General features: G+C 43.1%; 1 protein-coding gene across 1 annotated transcript in view; it reads right to left on the reverse strand.

Annotated features, from left to right (window-relative positions):
• The window catches only part of LOC145423308 (nuclear receptor coactivator 3-like), a 62,153-nt gene that overhangs the window by 10,319 nt on the left and 24,368 nt on the right, over nucleotides 1-27,466 (reverse strand). Inside the window, exons 2-6 of the mRNA XM_080295604.1 lie at nucleotides 14,835-14,921; nucleotides 5,390-5,497; nucleotides 4,405-4,565; nucleotides 2,435-2,535; nucleotides 2,163-2,337 (exon numbers count right to left, since the gene is read on the reverse strand). Coding sequence (XP_080151730.1) covers nucleotides 2,163-2,337; nucleotides 2,435-2,535; nucleotides 4,405-4,565; nucleotides 5,390-5,478 — 526 coding nt within the window. The 5' untranslated portion in view covers nucleotides 5,479-5,497; nucleotides 14,835-14,921. The remainder of the gene's footprint in view (nucleotides 1-2,162; nucleotides 2,338-2,434; nucleotides 2,536-4,404; nucleotides 4,566-5,389; nucleotides 5,498-14,834; nucleotides 14,922-27,466) is intronic.

The raw sequence follows: 27,466 nt of genomic DNA on the forward strand, positions 1-27,466 counted from the left end.
GGTGTCGATTTCCAATATCTCTCCCTCCCAGTCTGCTCTGCAGTGGGCAGAGGCCAGGGACACTCAGCCATCTATCCTCATTTAGACCCTGACTTCTCATCACGGCATGCACGCACACATTTAGAAGGGGTCACCTTCACAGGGAGATGAAGAAAGAAAGAGGCACAAGGAAATGAAACTTCAGAGAGAGATCCGACTGTTCGCCAAGGTCTGAGTGAAGCCTTATCGGGGCCTTGAGCTGGCCGGAGGTTTCTGTCTGGTAGGTGTGCAGAGGATACAAGAGAGGACCCGGGAGAGCGAGGCACGTCGGGGAGGTAAGCATGGCAGTGGTGGGGAGGGGCTGTGTGATAGTGAGAGGTGATTTAACAAGGCCTTAGGTTTCTCTCTGAAAAAAACAAACAAAAAAAAAACAGAAAGAAAGAAACACCAGCAGTCACCGGGGCTGACGCCTCCCCTCAGACGCAATTAGCCAACAGCGAGGGAGGACAGAGGGGTCAAAAGCACACCGGCTAACAATGAAAGCTCACTTCATGTTCTGGGGACGAGCGTGTGTGTCTGTTTTTGTTGGTGTATGTGTGTTTCTTGGGTGCTTGTGTGGTGTGTGTGTGTGTATTTAACTGTAGCTGGCACGGTCAGCGGTCATCCCGCAGGAATGTGCAGCGAGAGCGCATTTCATTCACGGCTTCTAAAGATAATGAAGGGGCAGAGCAGCAGAGCGAGACACAATGAGGGGTGGGAGAGCAGAAAGGGAAGCCGGTTGAGAAACAGACAACCACAATATTCGTCTTAGTAGGCAGCCATATTAAGTATGAATGAGGCTGAGAAAGAGCGAGTTGAGGGAGGCACCAGGGACGCTGAGAGGAAAAGTAGATAAAGATGAGTGTTAAAAGATAAAGAGAGCAAGTGAATAAAGGAGCGTGCAGGGGAAGAGGCAGAATAAGTGGGAGAACGTGTCAGTGACATGTCGGAGCCGCCGCCACCACTGCTGCTCGGAGGTTGCTGCTGCTTAGTTAATCGAGTAGCAGGTTCAGTCGAGCACACATATCCATAATTAATCAGCTTTATAAATAGTTCTCCACGCACATGCTCACATACGCGCGCGCACACACACACACACGGCACCCTGACGAGTGGATTACTGACATAGACGTGTGAAAATACACAATAAGCAGTCGGAGAAAGCAACATTTGCTCGAGTACTGCGCTTAACTCTTTCCTGTTTAGCTATTTCTTGGAGACACGCTCTCAAACGTGGTGATGTGATGCTTTATTTGAGTTTATTTTTTAAGAATTTTGAGCCACCGAGTCTGAAAGCGCCACTTATCGTGACGATCACTTCTTATCATTTTTAGAATTTTTTTAGATAACAACACCAAAATAACCAGGAGATGAATTCATAATAGGAGCAATCATCATTTGCACTCCGGTATTAAAGAATTAGCCTCACCTCATCCAACTACACAACAATAAAATGATACTTAGCCCTAACAGAGGGTACTTACATTACTCTGGTTGTACACAAATACTAAAAGTAGAAAGATTTCCCATACTTCGAATGGAGTATTTTTAGGGTGTGGTGGTACTACTTTTAGCTGAGTATAAGTTTTGAGTGCTTGCTCCACAACTGACAATAAGACACACATACGTGCATGCAAACACAGTGAATTAAGTAGAGGAAAGTGAGGAGGTGCATTATTCAGCAGTACGTAGTTTCCAGATGGCTGCCATGGGATCTGAATAGAGCTCGGGCCTGTTTTACACTGTCTGGACCACTGAGTGTGACTGACAGCCGCGCTACGCTCTGCCTGCTTAGCACCGAGTGGGTGGGTGCTCCTGTGCACATGTATGTTTTGTCAGGTGTGTGTGTGTATGCGTGCATGTGTTTCTGAATTGCTCCTATGCACATGAACACGCTTCCCAGGAGCTCCTCATTATAACAGGAGATGGAGTAAAGACCGGAGGTGCAAGAATAAATAACTTTGAGAGTTTACGTTGACGTGTGCGGAGAGTTGTTGTAACCTCTCAAAGTTAGTTTTATACCTCGGCCCTGTGGAAGATGTCAAGCAGGGTTTGCTTTTGAGCAGATGTGTAGCTTTGCAGTGTGTGTGTGTGTGTGTGTGTGTATTGAGATGTGTAGGCTTGTGTGTGTGCGTGTTCCTCACTGTTGGTCTTGGGCAGGTTCTTGTGAAACTCCTCCCTGTCGTCCTCGTGAAGAATGTTGTACACGCTGGTGTTGATGAGCTCCTCCTGTTTGTACTGCAGGTACTGCGTCACGTTGTCCGACACGAACACGATGCTGCCCTCCCGGTTTACCACGAACAGGAAGCCATCCAGAGCCTGGAGCAGAGCGGCCGGAGGTTACCAACGGCCAGGTGGCCAATCGTAAGCATTGATAAAAAGCACGTGATTGACAGGGGAGGAGAGCTGGGCTCACCTGCAGCAGAAGTGGACCCAGGTGGTCCTTGTCGATGACCCCCTGACCAGTTGAGGACACGTCTGACTTTTGAACGTCGTCATCGTTGGATGAAGCTTTACCTGGAGGAGAGGAAATGAATCACAACAAGAAATAAATAAATCGATGACATCACACACAGTCAGTTCAAACCCAGCTGTTTTCAAAGAAGAAAAAAAAAAGAGCAAAGGAGAAACAAGGTGAGAGCTATGTTACCTGAGAAGAAGCAGCCAGTCCATCACTACCCAATCTGCATCAGCAGGGGGCAGCGTTTCTCAAGTTTCACTTTTTTTTTTTTTTTAAATTTAAAAATACAGGTGAGGAGGGAGACGGATAGAGGCAGGTTTCTCTGAGGAGCCCGTCAGGAGGAGAGGAGGGCTGGGTGCATGTGGAGCAGGTAGCTGCCGTCCTCATGCTTTATATTCAGTGTCAGACTGTGAGGGACTGGCTGGTAGGCTGGGGCTGAGAGAGAGAGCGAGCGGGAGAGAGCTAGAGAGGATCTGGAAGCTGTAATGGTGCAGGGGTAGGAGCTAAGACACCTGAATTAATGGAGGTGCTGAGGCTGAGAGCGGGAAACACAGACGGAGAGAAAGATGGAGATGGGGAGGTCCGGGGCTGAGACAGAGAGATGTGGATGGGAAAAATGGATTGTGTTGGCTCGTTGTATTAATGCAGAGCTCGGTCTGAGAAAGAGGCGGGGGCTGCTTGGCTACAGGAATCATTCTATCTGATTAGCTCCCAAGGGGCACTGATACCCACACAAAGAAAAAAAAAAAGCCATTGCTGCCTGCAGCCGGGCGCTGCGAAGTTAGGAAGAGAAGGACGAAAAGAAATGAGGGAAAGGAAGAGGAGAGAGAATGAAACAGAAAGAGAGAGGCTGCGCTCTATCAGTTCATTCAATATCTTAAGATGCTGGGAGCAAACCTGAAGATGCTGCAACTCATTGTGCTGCAATACAGATGAGACATGAGGAGGGAAGAAAAAAAAAGCAGGAGAGCAGAAGTGAAGCAAAAGCAGAGAATCTTACATCCAAGTGAGATGAGAAAACGGGAATGATTGATGGAGAAAAGAGCAAAATGAAGACTGGCAGTAAGACCAACTGAAAGTGAGAAGAGGAGAAGAGGAACAGGTAGAAAGCGAGAGACGAGTCTAAACACCCGTGTCATTTCTGTCTTCACTTCCTGTAACTATGGCAACCTGTCAGCAGCCAGTCAGGGCCAGCTGTAGCCTCTTCCCCTTCCTGTCGAGGTGGCAGACACTGACTGAGCCGAGCAGAAACAAGAAGGAACAAAATTTCACCACCGGCTCTTCCCCCTGATCTCCCTGAAGTTCACCTTGGAAGGAAAAATTGATCCTGACACACGTCCGATTCCAGGAGTTTAAATCTGTCAGTCTGTGCACTGATGGTGCCTCTGCAAGGCAAACGCTTCAGCCTGCAGCTTTCTAGATGGTTTGCTGCAGAAATGACCGCCGCATCACGGAGATGAAACTATGACAACTATGACAAGAGCAGATGTAACTGAACTAATAATTTGGCAGTTCAGCAGAACGGATGGGCATGTGATTACCTGCAAACGTCCAATTAAACAGCCCCTGGCAAGGCCAGCACACAGCTGTGCATGGCAATATTACACACACACAGACACACACACACTCGGAAATGACAGGTTCACAAAGCATTGCCAGTGTTTCCTCCCAAACATAAACAGTCGGGGCTGTGAAATTTGTGGGAGATGAATGACTGATCTGTCCTTGCACCTGGGCTCAGAAGAGGCACGCGTGTGCATGTGCGTGCGTACATGCTAACCCTGCAGCTGTCCATACCGCCGCTATAGCACCATAACACCTTTCCCAGTGTTTCCTACAGACACTTCCTCGCAGTCTACCTAACTTTCAGGGCACCTGTCCGTTTACTGCCCCTCAGTAGCCTTCAGATCACCGTGCCCACTCACCCTGCTCTTTGATCTGGCGGATCTGGCGCACCGTCTCTTTGAGGATGGCACATTTGTCTGGTTTGACATTGAAGCTGTCGATGTCGCTTAGGTTGGCGGAGATCAGCTCCGCCAGTTCCTCTATGTATTTGCTCTCCTGCTCCCGCCGCTTCCTCTCACACCTGCAGGGGGGCAATAAACAAAGATTAAAGCTAAACTACAGCGATGCACTTTTCTCAAAGTGTGATCAAAGTGCTGTTTCTATGTCAGAAAACAATGCAGAGTGGCTGCGAGGTAGATGGCAAGCAGTTTATTTGTGAGACCGATGTCTTCTTTGTGCCGCAAAAAATGACTAGTTGAAATGTCAGCAGTGGTTGTATTGAAGGTTGAGAACAATGGCTATCTTACGAGTTAGTCATTTGCTGATACGGCTAACTGGACATTACTTTCTTTTTTTTTTTAAAAAGCTTGCAGTACGGTCACCTTTCCCGGCAAGACTTAGAAGAGTAGATCAATACCACTTCTAGTATTTTTGGATCATATTTGCCTTTATTTTTCAGCTGCAGTGGAGACAGAGACAGAAAATGTGGAGAAAGATCATCAAACGTAGGGTGAAAGGCCAGTGGAAATAAGCATCAATAACACAAAATTGAGTCTACACACATTAACGTGGCAATGGTCAATTTAATGTGTTTGTCCTGATGAAGACCTAACTGGAATAAAAACACATGACTAAAACAAAGTTAGTACACAGGCACTTTTTATTTCTTGCGTTCCAACCAGGTGAAAATGGCTTTACCTTCTAATTTTCAGAGCGTAAAGTACAAAGAGGAAATAAAAGAATTTTTCCAATCAAAACTACTAAAAATTTTTTTGCAGGGTTTCACTGTTACTCATCACGGCAGACATCGACATAATAGCTGTACAGCCAGAGCTCAAGAAGACATTGACCCAGTAGCCCACTTTCCTGCATTTCCCCTCTTGTTTGCTGATCCCACACACTCACCCCATACCAGGCGTGTCACAAGTGGAAAGCTTGCGTTTCCGGTTTTCCGAGCTCAGAGGCTCCATGGAGTTTTCCCCCAGCCCGCTCATCGTGAACACATATCAGCACCTGATAGAAAAAGAGCATAAAAACACACACACACACACACACAGAGGTGTAAATAAAACTTTAATGCATTGAGTGAAGTGATTACACAGTCCCCTCTTAGCCTTTTAGCTCTCATTATAAAGGTAATTGTGAAGGCAGGAAGGCATGGCAAGCATCCTTTTGAACTCAGCAAAAATAATAAAGGCAGGTTGTAAATGAATAAAGTGCAAAACAGTACACAAGCAGGCTAAAATATGCTTATATCATGCAAATCGTATTCTCCTTGCAGAGACTGACAAACATAAACATGTCTCGTCGGCCGCCTCCTCCTCCTCCTCTTCTTATTTGGAGAATATGAGCGTAAGCATCTGAGGCTGTGTGTGTGTGTGCGTGTGTGTGCGTATGTGTGCGTGTGTGTGTGTGTGTGGCTGTGCATGTATGAGTTCATCAGCTCGCATGGAGTATCCACACGGGCATGCACACACATACACACAAAGACACAGGATTAGCAGTGTCTCTGATGATAAGCCACGCAACACAACTAACCCCGTTAGACAGCCGTCTGTCTCCCATAATGCATCACATTTCGTCTCCAGGAAGTGAGCTGATAAAGGTTGCGGGGATGAGAGGCAGATGGGCCGAAGAGGAGGAGGAGGAGGCTGAGGAGGAGGAGGAAGAGAAGGGAATAGAGGGAAGGAAAGGAAGAAATGAGGAAGGGAGGGAGAAGCCGGTGCAGTGATGTGAGCTCTGATTGGTCATTTTCTTTGCCACAGTGACAGCAGCTGACACTGGGGAAAGGTAGGAGGGAGGGAGGGGAAAGGAGGATAGAGGGAGGGAAGAGAGGAAAGTAAATGAAGGGGAGAGAGAGCACAAATATAGTGGGAGACAGAGGAATTGCAGAGGAAGGAAAAAAAAACAAGGATGAGGGGGGGAGAAATCAGAGCAAAAAGAGGTGGCGGCAGTAGGAGGGAGCGAGCTGAGAGAAAGAGAGATAAAGGCATGTCAAAGAAAGACAGGAGGGAAGGGGAACAGGTGAAAGGAGGAGGATTCAGTAACATTCAGACAGTCTGGAGTGTGTTTTGAATGCATGTGTGGCACACAGAGTGGGCTGAAAACCGCCTGTACCCCTCTTAACCTTCACAGCCAGAGCAGCTTTTTCATTCCATTGATTACATGGTTATCCTCTGACCAGAGCACTGCCTCTCCTGCATAGAAAATCAGGCCAGCGGCAGGGGAGAGACGCCGGCCTGTTATTTAATCATCATGCGCCATGATCTCTGGTGGGATCGGAGCAAAAGCATCTGATTGTGTTGCCTTTTTATTTTTCGGTTTCAGGACAGAGAAGGTCCCAGTCTTCAGTCGTGTGAACTTGGCTTGCGAGAACGAGAACACACCTTCCTACTGAGACAGAATCAATATGAGGACTGCTTTCACGCATGTCTGCAAGACCAGGTGAACCACAAGTGTATTCTCTTGCAAGACAACAACTGGGAATACTCTCCTAAAAGCATGAGATGCTCTGAAATCTCACAGATACTCTTGCTCAATCCTTCCCTCTTTCAAATTTCTCTTTTAATCTCTCCCTCGAGTCCCTCCCGTCTAACTGACTGACTGTCTGCCTTAGTGCCTTTGTCTGCTTGCCTACCTCTTCTTGCCTATCCTACGATCTGCCTCCCTGCGTGCCCGTCTACCTGCCTCCCCGTCTGCTGCTCTTCGTTAGACAAAACCCCCGCTTGCTGTTGTCTGATGAAACCTACCACGAGGGAGATGAGGAGCAGAAGAAGCTAAAAGCAGCGAGAGGGGGAAGTACAAAGTAAGGAGGTTTCAGAACTCAAAGAGCCAAGACAAAGTGTTCGGGTGAAACTCCTTCTTTGCTCCTACACCAACCAAACCCGCCCGTCCGCCTGCCTGACTGCCAGCCTATTGATGGAGTTCTCAAAGGGGGAGTTGCTCTAATTGCAGAGTGAATGAGGCAGCCCCAGAGAATAGTTGATTAGGAGCCTGCTGAATGCCCCAGGGAAATGGGTCACCTCCAGCCTGGCGCGGGCCGCCCGCTTTTCCAGTGCGGGGAGAAAGTCAATTACACGCCACAGGCAGTGTGGGGCCTGGTGGCAGAGAGGCAGCGGGGCTGCGGTGGGTACAATACAGCAGCAGGGGGCAGTGGGAATGAGCCACGTAAAGAAGGAAATGGAGGGTGATGGCGTTATTGAGGGCAGCAAGAGGGAATGGAGAGATGGGCATGAAGACGGCAATTTGAAGGAGACGTAGGGATACTGGAGATGTGAAAGGGAGTGTGCAGAGCAAAAAACATACTGCAAACTAGCTTCCCTGCACCTGGGTTAATGTGCAGTTTGAATGAGAGTATTAGAGAAACTGGAACAAAAACTGTGGAAATTAAGAAGATATTGTTTTGGGAAATGAAAGAGAAATTTTGGCGGGAAAACCCCCAAAACACACAGTCGCAAAGCACATTTGTTAGTAAAACTTACAAATGTTCAAAAAACTAACAATAGTCAAATCATCCATACTAGGATCTTATAATCTTATCTTAAGAAGACACGATTGAGTCGGTCGAGTTGTGGCAGAAAACAGCACTGGTCATTTACACTCACAGCGAGTGTACAATAACCACATTTCACAAATCAACTGCTTCATGCATGCAGGCAATTATTTAAAGCCCGATTCACAGTCACAGAAATGCATTTAAATGCAATCTCCCCCAAAAAACTAAAAGAAACCAAAAGAAATTGGTTAAAAAGTTGGTTTGAAAAGGAAAGGAAACCGCAACAGAGGTTACGACTAGGATAAAGAAGTTAGGAAAAAAGTAGAGACAGAATCACAACAAACAGCAGGTGTCAACAGTTGGTTTTACTCCAATGTTATAAGTTCCAACTCCTCGGCAGTAGGTGCTAACACTGTCTTTTGACACTGCCTCCAGGTGACAGTGCACAGGTACAACATGTAGACAGGGGCATGCAAAGCTCAGCGTACGGACTACCCAACACAAAATCATGCTGGGATCTTTGTTCCTAATCCAGGTGTGACTTGTGTCCTACGATACTACAATGCGCTCATGTTAGAGGTGTTAAGAGACTGGCATACTCCTTTAGAAATTTTTGTAGGATGGTCGAACAGCTTCAGAAAGCCCCCACCAATTTCCGGTATCATCAATGAGAATTTATGTAACAGAAGATCTGACACTTTACACCCACTTCGTCCAGCCACTGTCCAACTGTGCAAAAAAAAAGCAGTCAACATCTTTCTTCTGCCTCAAGCCCCATTTTTTCCATTTCTTATTTTCACTTGTGAATCTCACTCTATAAATCGACTATATCCAAAACAAAGGCATACGTGTGGTAGCCGTTGCTCTCTGATGTGACTGGACAGCATACTGTACATTTCTTTTCTAACCATACATCCGCTGGTTAGCCCCCTAAAGCCTGAATCATGAGCAAATTCATAAAGAATTCTAATTTTTCGAAAGTGGAGTGTTTATTGAGCTTTTTGGTGTGTCTAAAAAAGAAATTAAGTATCAGTTTGTATGTATAAGTTTTAATTTGTCCGGGATTGTTGTGTAATTTGCACCGGTGATCTAGAGGTCTCAAAAAGTCAAACATTCTACGCTTGGAGTTACAGGGTTAGAGAAACAGTAACACAAATGTATTCTTATATACCTCAAATGATGAGGTTAAAGGACACTGGGAAGTAAAATAAGAGCAGAAATCCAAGTTAGACTTCATAAGAAATTTGTATGTTCTCACTATGCCTGCAGAGAGGTTATGAAACAGCACTGGCTTTAGTTCCCATCTGACTGGTCATGGGAAAGTCTCCTCGTTTGATGACAGGTGAAGGTTAGAGGACTCATGCAGGCAAGCAGCTCTGAACTTTGATATTAAGTTTGACCTGATACTCAACCCTGATCTTGAACTGAGTGATTCCAAGAGGCCATCACCTTCATGCTGACAGCTGACCCATATATTATTTGGGTCAATGGGCGAATGAGGCAGGAGGATCGTTCAGGTCAGCTGTGGTGTCACTTAGGGTGAAGCTAAACTTCTGAGGTCTGCTAAAGGACAGTAGCATGCCAATGACCCTGGATCCCGGAGCCCAGTGGGAGCACGACTCACCAGGAACCACAAAGTTTATGGCTTTATGGCAAAACCAGAGGAAATGGCTCACCTCATAAAACAGAAAGCATACAGTCCTGTTGACTAGTGAGGGATCTAATTCACACACAATGTTGCTTTCAAAATATCCCCCTTAACTTTGGAAAAGACCTAAAGAACAGATTTTTTAGTCTTGGCAGGAAGAAAGAAATACATTATTCATTATGGAGAAAATACAGACGCCGCACTGACTGATGGGTAAGCTACAATCAAAGCAGTATTGCTAGGCAACTGTCAAAATCCCACGATGAACACGTTCCTACTCATTCTCATGAGTTCTGAACACAAATTGACATTAATGAGAGTTTACTAGATTTTTTTTTAACGCAAGCCCTGCAGAAAAGAGAAAAAAAGATGGATGATGGACAAGAAACTCCACGGAGAAATGGAGTCGTTCTATTACGGTGATGGACCAAATACTAGGTGGAACAAATTTACTTCTGCAGTTTGTGGGCTTTATACATCCTTTAGAGGCACCTTTTGGGGTTCTTTGTTGTTGCTACTATTTTTATCTCTTGCACATATGATGCCAATGTCATAATCTTAGTTAGGATGGTAGGCAGAGACTGGATCAGAAGACAAACAAAAACCACATACTGCTTTTGTCTCCTGGCTATAAAAGCAGACAGTAGAGGATTTACTAATGAACTGACACAAGATGTTCATGGCGCCCAGAGGGAGAATCAAGTCAGAGCATAAGGACAGGGCATTAATCTATTTCATGTGTCCTCACACTTTGTGGTTAAGAGGAGGGGTGGTGCCTGGAAGGAAGCTGCCTGATGTGATGGTGCTTTCTCACAAGCAACCTCTATCAGGTAAGGTATAAGCAAGTTCAGGGCTACGGTGAAGCACGATGTGATTTCCCCGTGCTTTGTGTTGCTCCTAGTAAATCATGACAACGTTGGTCCACATTGCAACTGACCAATCCTGTTGTCTCTGCATTCAGTTAGCATTAGCCAAGAAGTTAGCAAACAGTATTAAAAACTATCACAAGGAAACCAACACAAGCAACCTAAATTTGGCAAACAGCAAATATTACCATTCCAATTTGTTCCAGAAGCTGGCCATGATACGAATCTCTCATACGTACATCATGTTTTGATTTGAGCTACGGAGATGATACTTTTAGTATTGTATTGTATTGTACTTGTAGTATTGGCTATATGAATAATAAAAACCAAACATGTTTTAAACTTTTGTCTAAACATTTTCTTTAATCCAATGACAAAAAGCTCTGAGGTAAACAAATAAGACTGCAAAAGTAATGTAACTCGGCTTTAGATATGAACATTTCAAACTGCTATAACATTTACTTTGAAGACACACGTCTGAAAAGCACAGATTCTAGACAATTATTGAGCACAATCATGGTTTCCACAGATGAATCACCTTAATTTTTAAGACCCAATGACAGCTGCGGCTCAGGGCTCAGGTTGTCTAATAATTGGACTGTCGTGCTTCCATCCCTGACTACCCTGATCTGCATGTGGAAATACTGAGCCTCTAATTGCCCTCCACGCAAGATACCAAGATACAGTTGTGGTCAGAAGTTAACATAGGCTTTTTCAACGTCTGGAAGAAGACCCAATTTTGTCATCCTCAGATAAAAAGGGAACTGATTAAGATGTTCAGGAAGAACCCAAGAACCACCCAGCATGAAGGGAGTTTTACGCTGCCATGGACTGAGAGGGTGCCGACCAAGAAAAAACTCCCTGCTCCAAAATCGACACCTACATGGGCAAGCCAAATGCCTTCTGGAGAGAAATCTTCACATGAGACAAAGATTGAGTTACTTGTCACAATCACAAGAAGTTTGGTGGACTAAAAGTGAGGCTTTGCATGGTGGTGGTAGCATCACTGGTGTACTGCACAAAGTGAATGAAATGATGAAGAAGGAGGACTACCTCAAAATTCTTCAATCTTTCCTCAAATCAAAAGCTTCAGTTGAAAGTGGGATATAATTGAGTGTTCAAAGGGGACAATGATCCCAAACACACATCAAAACTGGTTTTGGAATAGATAAAGCAAGCTAACATTAAACTTTTAGAATAGCCTTCCCGAAGTCCTGAACTTAAACCTGCAGAAAATTTGTGGACTACTCTTAAAAGCTGGATCTCCGCAAGGAACAACCAATTTAAAGGAACTCTACTAATTCTGCCAAGAAAGGCGATTCAGCCACAATCATGGCAGAAGCTTGTTGATGGTGACCAACTTGCTCCGGGACATTTAACCAACTATCAGTGGTGGTGTATGCACATATTTGAATCTGCATGTGTACTTTTGACCCTGTGTTTATTAGAGAAAATCCAAAATAAATTCAAACTTGCGCACACAATTCTTGTTTTTTTTTATTAATCAAGGATTCATGCTGTACTGTGATTCCACCCTGGAAAAAGAACAGTTCAAAGAAATAATTAAAAGCCTAAAATCACAGTGACAGTCACGCCCATGATGATGACTGTATGCAAACTTCTGACCACAACTGTAGATGCACAGAATGAAGTGTTGTATGTATATGTGTGAATGTGGTGTAGTGTTCAAGTGCTTAAAGTGGTCAGTAAGACTAAACAGTATCTCATCCATCCATCCCTCAATAACTACACTAACCAAACACTGCTCCCGCTCAGTCACATTTTTGGACTGCGTGAGTGTGTGTTCTTGCACTTTGGTGGAAACAATAAAATTATTTCCAATAAGATGAGCATCACTTCAATATTACTGATGAGTAACACTCGCTGACGCCAGATTAAAATGGATGAACAGCAGAGAAAAACTGAATTAGGTTTGGGAAAATAGCAAACAAAGTGGAGAGTCGACAGACCTCCCACAACACAATGAGTCACAGCAGTGGGGGGAAAAAAGGTGCAACAAACAAGAATGAGTCGGAAAGAGTTAGTGGGGGTAGGCGGCAAGCGAATGGGAAAAGATTAGCAACAGCAAATACAACCTCAATCTATCACCAATCTGTGTTGTACATCATCTGTAGACAGGTGGGATTATTCCCATCTAAACATCATAATAAATATCTTGGGTTTCCCCTGTGTGGATTCAGTCAACGTGCAGGCTCCATTAGAAACTTTTATTGTTTGCTGTGCACAAAAAGCCTCATGGTTAATCTTTCAGTTTATCTAGAAACTAATTCATTTGTCATCTCTCAAATGAGATAACAGATCTGTGGCGCTGCCTGCTATCAAGCTTTCCTTGAGTTTGTTTGAACATCTCTCTTTCCATTTTTTCCTGATTGGAGGCGATAAGACCGTGGCGACAGGGCGGTCTAGCCAGAGTGCTTGTTGCTGGCGACAAAAGGGTGGAGCAGACAGGAAGGGACAGAGAAAAGGGAGAGAGAAGGTGACAGAGTTAGAGGAGCAGGCATGCTCAGCCTGGGTGATGCAAACAGCCCTGCTGTCACCTCCCCCGCCTGCCAGTCTTTCATAATCTCTGTTGACAAAACAGAGGCACACGGCCCATGTCTGGCCGTGTAAACTCACACCAGCAGCACGACAAGCTGCTTCAACTACTCGCACAAGTTGCAAAGACTGTCTTCTGGTTTATCCTAATAATAAAAAAGACCTGGTCCTTAAATGACACAGTGTAAGTTATTTAACAAAAACTAAGACAAAATACTGAAGCATTGTGTGAAAAACTACATACACCTTTAAACCTGGATTATACTTGGTTGTGGACATGGACAACCGAGTAGTCATGCCTGTTATACTTCCTTAAAGTTTGCTTGAAGTCTGCTCTCACGTGCATGCATAGTTGGTGCATTATAATGTAATTTCTCTACAAACAAGTCCTTGTGATCACAAGAAACAGAGCGGTGTGCAGACTTTTGCGTGGACCCTCACACTGACTAGGCAACGGCAAAATTTACATCACAGAGAGCCAAGCGGACTCCCGGATGTGTAAAGTATAAAACCTGCTTTCCTGGTTCCACAGGAATTAAGAGGGTAAGTCACAGAAAGGTTATCCACAGGCGGAAAGACAGCTGTCAATCATTTCTTGAGTGGAGGTACCCAAAATTTACAGATCTGTGTGTCTGATCAGGGGCAAGCAGATTCAGAGATACTATGATGATATCAAAGTAGGATATCAAAGGATTGATAAAGATAAATCAAAAAAGTCCAGCACCTCTGCTTAAGAAATTAGCAAATCATTCAATTAATCCTTGAAGTTCTACTGTGTGTGTTACAAACAATTGTACCCACGTGCCTCAACCATGTAATAGTTGAATCTGTTTAATTGTAAAAAAAATGCACATGAAAATGAACCAAAATGGAGCCTCAGTCTAAAAGTACACTGCTGAATGTGTAAATGGGTTTAGATAATACCTTTGTAATTAAAGATCAAGTTTTTTATTTTTATTTTTCTATTGATTCAATGAGTTTTCTGCTCATCCAAAACCCTGAAGTGCCTCAACAACCCATCACCTGACATTTATGCAGAGAAATCAACAAAGCCTTCACCTTAACTCACTGTGGAAGATTCCTGGAAGTATCCTTGCCTCACCTCATTCTTATCCCTCCTATTTTCTTCTGCTTTAGACTGAGTGTCTCCCCTCCTATGGCCTGGACTCTCCTTCCTCCCCTTTCTTACCAACCTCACTCCTCACACAATCACTGCTGCTATAAGTGCAACAGCAGCGAGTTTGCAAAAAAACATGCGTGTGAGAATTCACGTGAACGAAAGAGAGACTGTGGTTTGGTTAAGTGTGGGTACACTTATGTGTTCGCGAGTGTGTGTGTTGTCGTCACCTGCAGACAGGGGTAAAAGATTAATGCTCTCTTTCAGCCTCCGTGGCAGGTAGAGCACAAAGAATAATTTGATTTCTCCTCCTGTCTCCCTGCTGTCTTCCCACTCTTCATTTTCTCATCTCCCTGAAAATCGTTCGCAGCCCTCTTTGTTTCCCTTGTTGCTACCGCCACTACCGGTCTTTTTTCGTAAACTATTCCACCTTCCAAAATTCAACCACACACACACACACGCACTAAAAAAAACAACAAACCCCCCCCCCACCTCCATAAAATATTTGCCTCAAAAACAGACACACACACACTTTTCTCTGCATTTCAGCGTTCAGGTCAGGAGGATGTTGCAAGAGTGTGGCAACAACAAGAAACTGTCTCTGACAAACCGTTCAACCTGAACTCAGGAGGCCGTTACCATGCCAACCGTGCGGGATGTTAGCTCACCTTTCGACGGCGCCAAGATGATGGACGATCAGGTCCCCCCTCCCCTCGCTTTGGGGGCGCGGTCCTATGTGGGCTGATCAATGGAGTCTGGAGAGAAAAGAAAAAACAAACACACACACACACACACACACACACACACACACACACACACACGCAAAAAAGTTTAACAATCATGCTCAACAGTGCATGTTCATTAGGGCAATATTAATGAATAACAAGCAGCATTATTAATCAGCAGCCTGAAGACACATGCACAGGAAGCACCATTAACGTCTTAATGAGGAGAAGAAACTGCGAGGGAGCCCAGCCTCGCTATGTGCTTTTGTCTTCATTACGGCTGCACACGTACAGAGCAAACACATCATGGCTCCTGTGCATTTGCATTAACATGCAGACCTCTCCCACAACCTGACCAAATACACACACACACACACACACACACACACACACACACACACACACACACACACACACACACACACACACACACACACACACACACACACACACACACAAAAAGGGATGTTGAGACAAGTTTTACAGGAAGCCAAAGAGCTGAAACCTGAAAGTGAAGACAGCATGTGATCCACAATTCAGCCACCCAAGTTTTTTTTTAAAAAAGAAGACAAAGTGAAGTGCTTCCACATCTTTCCCTCTGAATGAATACTTCAAAAACACAACTGGATATAAACACCAAGCCTTTATTGGCAAATATCCACTGTGGCGTAGGGACTTGGAGTAAGAGCACAAAAACAGACTATTAGGCTAAAATCACTGCGCTAATCCCAAAAGCACATAATAGGCTAATTTGTGTCCATTTAGATCCTGATAAGAAACACTGTGTGTGTGTCTGTGTGTGTTCTTTGGCCATGAGTTGTTGTAGAAGCTCAAGTGTTCAGCGTCTGAACAATCCAAGAAGAGTATCCCGTAGGGGTAAACAGTGCGTAACCATGGGGAACGCTGGGCGTTTCCATGACACCCTGTCATCGGTGAAGCACACCACAAGGCTGGCTCATGTTCTTCTGTCCCTGTACCTCAGCACATGTGTGGGTCTGTGTGTGTGAGAGACAGAAAGTAGGTTTACTTTCATTTTTATTAAATGAATGATGAGAGCGTCACGTCGGAGTCTCTGAGTTCAGTTTGAGTGCGTCTGTGTGATTCTATTGTTAATCTCACGTCTACCAGGCTTTAACTGTTATTTTACCGTTTTTGCCTGCTGTTCTTCTTCCTATAAAACAAATGCAAAAAATGTAACGTATGGTTTATTGCAAGTGTTTCAGTCTTAATATATTGTTAAGTATTTCTACTGTAAATTTCATCAACATTTTATTTTAAAATATAATTACTTTAGATTTATTATCTATAGAGCACTGAACAGCAGCAAAATGAGCTCCCGAATTAATTTTTCTAGTCATCCTTCTATAATAGAAAGTTTTTTTATTGCCATCAAAAGCTGATAAATGCCTTAAAGCAGAGATCGGTGGAATGCACTAACAACAGGCTTTGGAATCGAGAAAAAAAGGTTTTCATGAGCTGTTGTGCTGAAAAACTGAGTCTTTCAGGAGACAAATGTAGATTTAAAAACAGCATATTAGGCAACAGAAAGAAGATTTGCAAAAACCATATGAAATATTTCTTCATGTTACGCAATATTAAGTCAAAGAATCCATCCATCATTTTCTGAACCAGCTAGCCTATCCTAGCTGACACATGCTGGGAACACTATCGACGGGTGGCATGGCAAAAACAGAGAGGCAGGAAACCATTCACCCTTAAATTCACACCTACAGCCAATTTTTAAATGACTAAATAATCTAACATGACATGTTACATGACGTGTAATATGTTTCTGTGGGAGAAAGCCTGTTAGCCATATTTAACTTTCTCAGTTAAATATGGATAACGAAGAAAGTTACGATCAGTGACCTTCATCTATGGTCATCTACAGGTCAACCATCAACATCTACGAAGGTTGGCTCCACTCTGCATACCAAAGTATCCTCGGGTAAGATATGGAACCCTGAGTTGGCCCCAGTGCATTCATCAGATCGTCAGTGTGTGCGTGTTAGATCGCTAACACGCACACACTTTGCATTTTGTTTGCACTTCAGCGTTCTGATGTATATTCCTGCGCTAACTAATTTGTCTTTTTCTTATGTCTGATGGACTGTGTCTCTAAAGCAGGATTTACGGTCCAGCACAGGTAGCGGGTTAGTTGTCCGGGGACGGCCCGTCTGCCTGCAGAGAGTTCTGTTGTCAGATGGAGGCAGTGTAGAAAATATGTGGTGCAAGCAGTCTGTGGACCACTCTTTCTTGCGCTGTGATTGGTCTGTCTGCCAGCCACGCAGAAGAGCGAAGCCATACAGAGTGTTACAAACAATGAAAAGCATCCTCTGCAGTCGGTGCTTGAACTTTATATACTATATTTATTGATCTTTATTTATTGAGTGTTTTTGTCACCTCTCCTTCTCTATTCCAGCCCACTTGTCAACCAATCAACATTAGACAGATGCTTACATCATCTGTTTCTACCGGTGCACAGTCAGGATCTAGGAGAACTGTACGGGACCGTGTCTGGGGTGGGTGAAAATACCTCTCCAGCCCCCGTCCAACTGGAAACGCTCCCGGGCACATTAAAGACCTTAAAGATGTTGTATTAGATAGTGCAACCCCCTCAGGATTATTGATGGACAGATGGTGGCCCCATGCTAGCCACACCTTGAGCAATTATTCAAAACACAACCATCAGAATACTTCTAAATTTAAGATTTTCACTTGAACACTGACTGTTTGCTCACCTTCTTTATGTTGCGTGCTAAATAAGACAGCTGGACTTGATTCAATATAATTTTGTGCAGATGAGTTACGACAGAATCAAAAATTAGGGGAAAAAAAGCACCTCAGAGTAATCAGCTTTTGTACTACTTGGTTATACTCACACAAAAACTGTGAATTGCGGAACAAAATGTAATTTTAAAGCAGTTTGTTACACTGTGTATGTTTACGTGTGTGTTATGTGCCTATATGCCATTCACCATCAGCGACCTGACCGCTGGCTGCACCCATGATTGGGAGCAGATGGAGGCTGTCGGTGTGTGCATGTGTGTTAGCAGGCAGGAGACAGGAGGAGGAGGAGGAGGAGGAGGGGTGAGCGCTCTAGTTTAGGTGATGTATGGACTCTCACGCACCAACAAAGACCCTCCTTCAACCGATGTGTTTCCTATTAATTGAAAGGGGAGAAAAATAGAGCCGGAGAATGACTGCTTAAGCAGGGAGAATTTATAGCTCAGCTGCGACAAAGACTAACTGACTCAATTTTTTTGTGCAAAAAGTTTAGGGGGGGAAGAGTCGTTCTTTGTGCTGTGCACGAGCAGGGACAAGAGAGTCTTCAGTGTGATCATTACTGTTCTTTGTGCTCACTTTGAAACAGCCGTGAAAACCAGAATGAATAAAATGGTAGTTAACTGCATGTAGCGCTGCTCATACTGGCGTAAAGCCTTGAATTTAAAAGCAGTGTGAATGAGCTTAAGATTCAGAGTCAATGAAGAAATGTTGAGCTTAGGCCTTTTTACAGTCTGCTCTCCTCTGAACACGTGTCTGTTTATCTCCTCGCGCTCTTCAATTACTCATCACCACAAAGCTAAACAAGGCTTCAGCCTTGTACTGTCTGAATGTTTGCTTGCTTTGCCTTTCATCAATGCAACCCGAGCGACACAATAAATATCGTATACAGCTGCATCTTCTTCTCGTTAAAGCGACTGCGCTTAAAGATGCAACGAAGATGCAGCCGCAGTTCACAGTTTAAAGGGGATGCTCGCACAAGAGCCGTTGACTTCATGAGCACGACATGCGCAGCGCATCGTGAGTTTTACAGAAGGAGCGGGAATTTACGGCAGAGATTTCGTCTCGGCGGCATTTCTGCATTTCAAAGCCGCAATCAGAGAAGCTGATTTAGCTCAGCGGTCAGGCTGTTGTGACTTTTGAGGTTTCTTCCTCTTTACTTGTTGCATGATACTCCAGAATCCACTGAATCATTGTTTATTGGGCCTCCTCTTTGTTCCTGAAAGTCACCTCGTTTGGCCTTGAGCGTAAAAACCAGGTGACTTACAGACCTCTTTAACAGCTGCTAAAAGTGCTGGTATTAAGAAGTGAAACAAAAGTAACACTTTCACTCAAATGTATGCAAATCCGAACAAAACCAAAAATAGTCAAATAAGAATTTACCTTCTCAAGTTTTCAGTTTCTCAGCTCAAACACGCGTCCATGGTGATCTACACTAACATCTTCATCTTAAATCGCAGTGGTCTGCAAGCTGAACCACGACATGCTACACCTCCAACTTAATCTAGTTTAGGATGAAGAAAATATAAAGAAACAGACACTTCCTCATCTGGCGTCTTAATTACGACTGTAAAGCTGCGTGCAACCAATGAGCAGTCAGGATAAGATAAAGATGGTAAAACCGGACACGTGCCTTCATCTGGTACCATCAGCTGAACCAGGAAGAAAACCAGGAACGAGGGCCATGCTGTCATGCAAGAAAGTGAAATAATCCCTCTTGCTAACAAAGTCCATTACAGTGTGGATTTATATGAGACTAATCAGTAAGCGGGTGATCTTTCTTAAGTAGACTCAACGTCTACAGACAAATAAGTACAAATAATATTTCAAAATAAGTTCACTGCAGTAAAAGCACTGGGAATCGGTGGTATAAAATTGCAGAATGAGGTACTAAAAAGTCCAGTGGAAAAATATGAATCCAGGTACAAAGTGCATGAAGCTGCAAATGCATTAAGATAAAAGAAACACTGTGACAAAGACCCGATGTACCTTTGCTAGATATGGGACCGACTGGACCCTTTTACAAAAAGAACAAGTACATTTTTAAGCCAGAAAAAAAGCCCTGCGTTGTATAAATGGCACTGAACATTTTCCTGCCCTTTCCTCGCTCCAATGTCAAGAAGTGGCACAAAAATTCGGGTTCCAATGAATAAATAGAAACAAATAATGAATAAACAAATAAATACAACAAACACTGGATTAAATGAAATGTAAACTAACACCGACACAAGGCTGGTCAACAGCACCAGCAGCAGTCATCACAAACCCGGGATGTAACTGATACACTAAATGCCCTTCCTGATGCATCCCTCACCTTTTATCCATGGCTGGCATGTGTACAAACTCTAGCTGTCCAAATGAGATGGACAGTTATAGAAGTGAAATGACTCATTTGAATCATATTCAGTCCACTTGCTGTCATAAAGTCAAACTTGCATCGGGTTACTTATGAAATGTAGGATGAACTAAATAATTTGGCTCATAACATTTGTGAGCAGAAATGGCTTCAGCTGAGAAACACATCTACAGCACTCATATAGTTAATTTTTTGGGGTTTTGTTTAGGGCTGTGCGATATGACCAAAATCTCATAATCCGATATAAGACATCTATCGTCCGATAACGATATAAATCACACAAATGTAACATTTTCTGTAAATTCTGTGAATCTCGGGCAGCTCGACTTGCGGGAAGTGTTTCCAGCTGCGCGTCATGTAGCTGGAGTCGAGTGTTTTAACCGATGGATGAAACGATACATTTTTAGACATAAGTTGTAACGGCCGCCGTTTTCTTTGTGAGTATTTATTACACGGCGTGCTGCGGGGAAAAGCCTGTTCTAACGTTTGAGTCTAAGGTTTATTTTTTAGCACCTGGCGGCTCTTTTTTACTTCTCAACCGTAAATAATCTGCTCTTTCACGTGATTCAATTTATTTTGAAAAGTCTCAACAGGATCTTGAGCTTTATTGTTAAAGGTTTATGTGGAACATAAACAAGCGGACACGCGATGGTGTTTCCGTTGTTGTTGCTAACCACAACGCATAAAAACAGGCGCTTGTCCGTCCGTAGTGTGGTTATATAAAATATAAGAGAAAGAGAGAACTTTAAGAAATTAATATAACCACTACAGTGACCATCAGAACGATGAAAAAAATATTGCCGTAAACAGTTTATTTTGCGACACCACGAAACAAACGATAGCGTAAAATGAAACGATAGATGTTTTTATATCGTCATCCGATATATATCGTTATATTGAACGGCCCTAGTTTTGTTTCTGCCAAACAAAAAACTAAATCCAAAGTGAAACCAGCTATACAATCTTAATTAAATAGGACCTATTATGCTCATTTCCAGCTCCGTATTGTTTATTCTTGGACTCTACTACAGTCTAGATACTGGTTTTAAATGTGCTATAGAAACAAATCTAACATTGACATTTACATGTATGCTGACACCATCCACACATGATGGAAAATAAGAAATATTAAGTCCCTTTTAAGTTTTCCTGGAGTTATTTGACAGCTGAAAATCAGTTTTTTTAAACACGCTTTAAAAATGTTTTTTTCTTTTAAAAAAATCACGTCCAGACGGATCTTTGTCTTCAGGCGTCTGATGGAGGCACAGAAACTTCAGACTGATCCAGGAGTTGTTTCTGTGTGAGCTTTATTCCTTTCCCCCTCTCTCTTCCCTTCTCCTCACATTTTATAACAGGCTTTTTCTCTCCGTGTGTCTATCTTCTGTAATGGCTGTGAATAAGGGAAATTGTGTGCACTAGCCAGCATACACAACAGCACAGTGAAGACAGCATAAAAGTACATTGTGTGAAAGTGAGTGTGTGTACTCTGGGTGACTCTGCTTTAGTTTTGCTTCGCTCAGTCCCCCTCCAACAAACCCGGCGCTCACACTGGAGCAAAATACGAGCCAAGCCACATCTTGGCACCTTACCTCCCCTTAAACAAATCAGACCACAGAGGCTAATAAAAAAAACTCTGAGTCCAAAGCTCGCCTCCACAGACAATGGGGTACAAAGAGGGGAGCCACTCTCAGCTACCCCACTCCGTCTTAAATGAACCCATACAAGACTCAGAGCTTCTATTCACCCCCAACAGCAATAGTTTCACCACTGTCTCCATCATCTACACCCTCTTTTTGTTGCTTTTAAATGGAGCTTTGATGTTATATTGTTCTCAACAGGCCTTGCTTAAAAAACACTAATTGCCACTAAACTAAGAAGCAATTTGCTTCTAAAGTGAGAGAGAACTTTCCATCTTTAGACCAATTACTGCTATCATAGCGCACAGCCTGCTACTTCAAACTTCACACTTCAGAGAGGGAATAGAGGGGGTGGAGGATGAAGAAAAGCAGAGGGAAGGCGTCTGGCTCGGGGCAGAAATAGGCCAAGCAGGTCTAAAAAATAAAACTCATCCAGCCATCCAGGGTGTGTCTGCTGTAGGCTGCCATCAAACATGCATTTACATATTCAAAAAAAGAAACAGGCGTTTGCATGAGTCATCCTTTCCAAGAAGGTAGAGGAAAACCACACAGCACACTGTATCGTGCTACAGTACAGTAGGAAGTGTGCAAGATTTCGTTAGTTCCAACATTAAACATGAATCTGCAGTTAAGCTGCTAAATGAACTGTTAAAGTGAAGCAAATATAAAAAGAATAAAAGAAAAGTTAGCGTATCAGGTTTTTGCACTTTAAAATGATTTTAAAAACATGAATCTTGTAATAAAAATTCTTTTAGAATTCACTTGATAGAAATGCTCAAGATCAAAAACTAAGGAGATCACTTCACACATGCACAGTCTCCTTTATTTGTGTTTAGTCTCATCTCTCCACATAAATTAATCATTTTCAGACAATGACTAAAAACAGTGACCTCGTGAAGTTTGTCGTTTCCTCTTCTTCCATTTAGGGGTCGCCACAACGGGTCATCTGCCTCCATCTCAACCTATCCCTAGCATCCTCCTCTGTGACACCAACCCGCCGCATGTCCTCCTTCACTACACCAACGAACTTTCTCAGAGGTCAACCTGAGCTGTCCCTCTGATACGTTCATTCCTAAGCTTGTCCATGAGAATCTCAGCATCTTCACCTCCAGCTTGCACCAGTCCTTTTGTTAATGCCACCGCCTCCAAACCATACATCACAGCAAGTCTCACAGTTAACAACAAAAGCCCTACACTTTCACTATTACTGACTTTCATTTTTTTCTCTCCAGAGCACATCTCCACCTCTCCTCTTTCACTACAGATCAGTGTCATCTGCAAACATCACAGTCCACGGAGAACAAGCTTCACTTTTTCAAGCTTCACCATGGCGATCATGGTCTCAGCACTGTAACTGAAACAGGAGTGATAAAAAAGTGGCACGAGAAAAAGCACCACCCTGCTTTGCATCACAGCATTTAGTTTCATTTGTTCAGTAGCTTCTACTGCCAGGCAACTTTGCAGGAGTTTAACTGACACACACTCATGAGCAAAAATTAAGCAAAGAACAAGTATTCAGAATTGTGTTGAAACTTTTCAGGCCTCCTGTTGTAAATCAAACCTTTTTTATGTTTCTCCATTCATTACTCCAGACTTCTCCCGTAATTTTTCACCCGAGAGCACGTTGCTTGTTTTTCTTTGTTAAAACTACACGAACCTTTAATGAAAGTGTAGTCATTGGCTCCGAGTTCAAAACCTCACAGTGTTCGAGTTGACGCTGTGTTTGTGTGCACAGTAAATTAGCAAGTGACAGACGAGAGCCCAAGTTACTTCCAAGAACACGAGCTGCACAGTATCACCATAAATCATTGACGATATGTGTCATTAAAAAAAACTACTTTGCTGAACTGTAATTGTGCATTAATGTCAACAGGGATTGTTGTCAACACCTGAACCTTGCCACGAGCTGAACACATGTGGACAGAGGAGAGTGTGAGACTGGCTAAATAACTACATTAAAGTGCCGATGCATTCTTGCTCATCAGTAATGGCACAGAGCCACAAAGAGTCCTGATAAGATAAGGACAGTAAAACCTCACATGTCCTCATTTGGCACGTTAGGGCTGAGCCGTGAAGAAAACTTGCAGCCACACGGTGACGAACTCTGTGAATGAGCGTGTCGTAAAGACACCTCAGGGTCAAAACATGTTTGGAGCACCAAGTCTGACACGTGCCTACACAGTCAAACACAGTACAGGGTTAAATAAAACACCTCACTGGGAGCCATTAATTATGCAGGGACTATGCATTATCATAACATAGAGGTCTGTTACTGTGAGTTAATTAACAATGAACCAAGAGGCATGGCTGTCATATCAAAGAACGATGAATGACTGGAGCTTTGGTAAATACTTAAAACACTGTTGTCATCACAGAGCATAAATTACCTAGTTACAAGCCTCATGGGGTACAGAAAGAAAAATGCAGGGAAACTGCAGAGAAAACACTCACCTGCTTTCCTTTTGGTGATTGTAAAATGAATTAAAAATGAGGGGAAAAAAATAAGGGCTTTCAATATCGCTGTTAGTGTATGATCTAATTAGTGTGACAGGTCAGTCAATAAGTCACTCCTCTCCATATCTAAACACACCCTTAATTGTTCACCTGCTGCCAACTTCTCACAGCAGAATCCAACTGGAATTAAAAACTGCAGTTTCCACATGACCTAAAAATCATTTATTGTAAGGCAGCAATGTAGGTTTCAATAAAAACTGAAACATGTAACTCTAAAACAAAAGGTTGGCTCAGACTGAAATAATCGTAGATAGGTGTAGCAAATAAAATGCCTTCTCTGCTTCTATAAAGTAAGAAAAAGACCCTAACACACTGCTCAATAAATAAATACATTTGAAAACACATCATACCTCAATGGAAAAAAAAATCATGCTGGACATCTATACTGATACGGACAGGGTAATGTGTAAATCAATAGTTTGTGTGCCCTCCACATGCTTGTATGCATGCCTGACAACATTGGGCATTGGGTTTCCAATGAGATGATGGATGTTGTCCTGGGGGATCTCAGATCTGAACCAGGGCATCACTGACCTCCTGGCCAGATTGAGGTGCAGCCTGGTGGATGGACCAAAACGTGATGTCCCAGGGGTGTTCTACTGGATGTAGGTATGGCGAGTCTGTCAGTGGTATCAATTTCTTCAACCCCTAGGAACTGCCTGCAAACTCTCGCCACATGAGGCCGCGCATTATTGCGCACCAGGAAGAACCCAGCACCCACTACTCCAAGGATTTCAAAGACTGCCCTGACTACCTCATGGCCTAGCCTGTAGAGGTCTGTGTATCCGTGGATACGCCTCCAGGACCCACCACCAAATCAGTCATGCTGAACAATGTTACAGGCAGCATAATGATCTCCTTGACTTCTTCATACCTTTAACCATTGTCACATGAGAGCAGGTTCACCCTGAGCACATCTGTGAAAGCACATGGCAAATGCCAGTTGGGCTCCACAATGCCGGCTAGTGAAGTGAGATAATTTTGTATGAGTCTTGCATCCTGTTCCACCTTGCACAAAGGAGCAGATACCAATCCTGCTGATGGATTAACGACCCTCTACAGCCCTGTCCAGCTCTCTTAAGAGTACCTGCCTGTCTACTGGAATCGCCATTGGTCATGGGACTGTACTTGGAGACGTAGCAAACCTTTTGGCTATATATTGGAGGATTTGGACTCGGGTCCAGGTGACCCTGACCGTAGCCAAATGCCAAACTAGTGAAAAAGAGGAAACGATGAGAAGTGGAAAAAATGTCTCCAGTGGCCTCCACCTGTAAAACCATTCCTTTTATGGGGGTTTTCTCATTGTTGCCCCACTAGTGCACTTGTTGTTCATTTCATTAACACTAAAGCAGCTGAAACTGATTAACAACCCCCTTTGCTACTTAGCAGAGCAGATCAATATCCCAGACGTTTAATTGACTTGATGCTATACTCTGATTAAAAAGAGTTATTTTAATTTTTTGAGCAGTATATTATGTGTGTATTACCACCAGCAATAAACACTAGTAGGTTCATCTTTGTAGACTCTCTTCTCAGTTCTCTTTTCTTTAAAAGTCGTTGTGCTTGATAAATAAGAAAAAGGCAAGAGAGAAATAAAGAAAGAGAAATATATCCTGGACATGCACTGCATTGTTCTGTGGGGCTACTGACACTGCTGCTGTTGAGGAGATAACCATCTCTGCATGTACTTCAAATGCATACTTCCTGGATGGCTGAGGCTGCAGACAAATGAGTCCATAAAAAAGCGTTTAGTTGAGATCGCCATTCAAATTTTACCATTTAAATTATCCAAATAGTTTATGCCGTAAAACTGAGCTGGAGAAATAAGCATGTCTTCTTGTTGTGATCATTTAAAAGTAAATGTACGTGTATACTGTCGCAGGTGCAAAGGGTGTCAGGTAAAAGTACAGGCTGTCAAATACACAATGCTATGAACAGCTCTGATCCACAGCTCTGCACTGATATCACTCATTCAGTGCAGTGTCCTAAAATAAACCTTTGTTTGAGGCTGGTGTGAGCTGGCTCTGCAATCCTGCATCTGAACTCAGATTAACCTGAGTCTTCATGATCCTCTGCTTTGATACGAGAGGCTAAACAAAGTTTTCTCTTACAGATTACTGCAGAGCAGCAGTTGGTTTACTGAATGTCTTCCGCAGCAGATGTCAGGAAGATTTACATGAACCTTTTATGAGGTGACCAACTACATGAAAAATCACATAATACCATAACGCTGAATCTTCACTGTAAAAAACGTTCAAGATGACGACCATGTAAAATAAATCTGATGTATAATTCTTTGAGTCTAGGACAGGATACGAGCTTCCGAGGCAGTGGAAAGCACATTTGTGGAGTAAATGTACTTTGAGACATTTTTTTTTATTTTTAGACACAAATGTCACACCTTGCCACCCGATGCCATACTGTCATATTTATTTAACATATTATTTAACTATTTTATTTATCAGTACAATAACATTTTCATAGTTAACATCAGCAGGCTACTACAATAAAATGCAAAATACTGCCAACTAGAGCGGGGCTATATGGCCCAAAAATATTTATCACGATATATATTTGAAAATTTGCGATAACGGTGTAACTGACGATAATTGATGCGAGACAAAATACAACTCCACAACTTTACTAGCGCAAAAAAACCCCCATCCATTTATTTTCACTTAAACAAGCAGCTGTTTTTTATGCATTTTGTGTATTAAAGATACATAAAAATTTAACAGTGCAAATGCAAATTCCTTGCTGAAAGTTTAACCAAAAGGCATTTCCAGTAGAAATGGGCTGACATATCCTGAGCATAACCATGTATAATATCCACTGAAGTTAAAAAGAGGTGCTTTGCAACATTAAACTGCAGTGTGCAGTATGTATTTTTCGGACCATAAGGTGCACGGGATTATAAGACACATTAAGCGAAACAAAGCAGTCAGAGAAATCAAACTTTATTCAACTCATTCTTCTTGCTTCCTTCACTTCTGTACCATTGATTCATTAATGCTGTATTCTATCACAGCTGCTCTATTCCCATGTTGTTGCAGTATATTAATGACTAACCTTGTATTGTGGATGGATTATTTCAATTGTTCTCATGACTGAAGTTTGGTCCGTTTACAGCATCCTGCCATGCGACTGCATTTGTCCCTAACCATCAGGAACCTTCACGTTAACTTTTATCAAGTGGAAAAGTGTTAGCGTTCATCCTCCAGCTTCACTGTGTTTATGTTATGCTAACATAGCTGTGTAACTAGCGATCACATAGCACATTATTA

This window comes from Astatotilapia calliptera, chromosome 20 (genome assembly GCF_964374335.1).
Source record: "Astatotilapia calliptera chromosome 20, fAstCal68.1, whole genome shotgun sequence".
Classification (NCBI taxonomy): Eukaryota; Metazoa; Chordata; class Actinopteri; order Cichliformes; family Cichlidae; genus Astatotilapia; species Astatotilapia calliptera.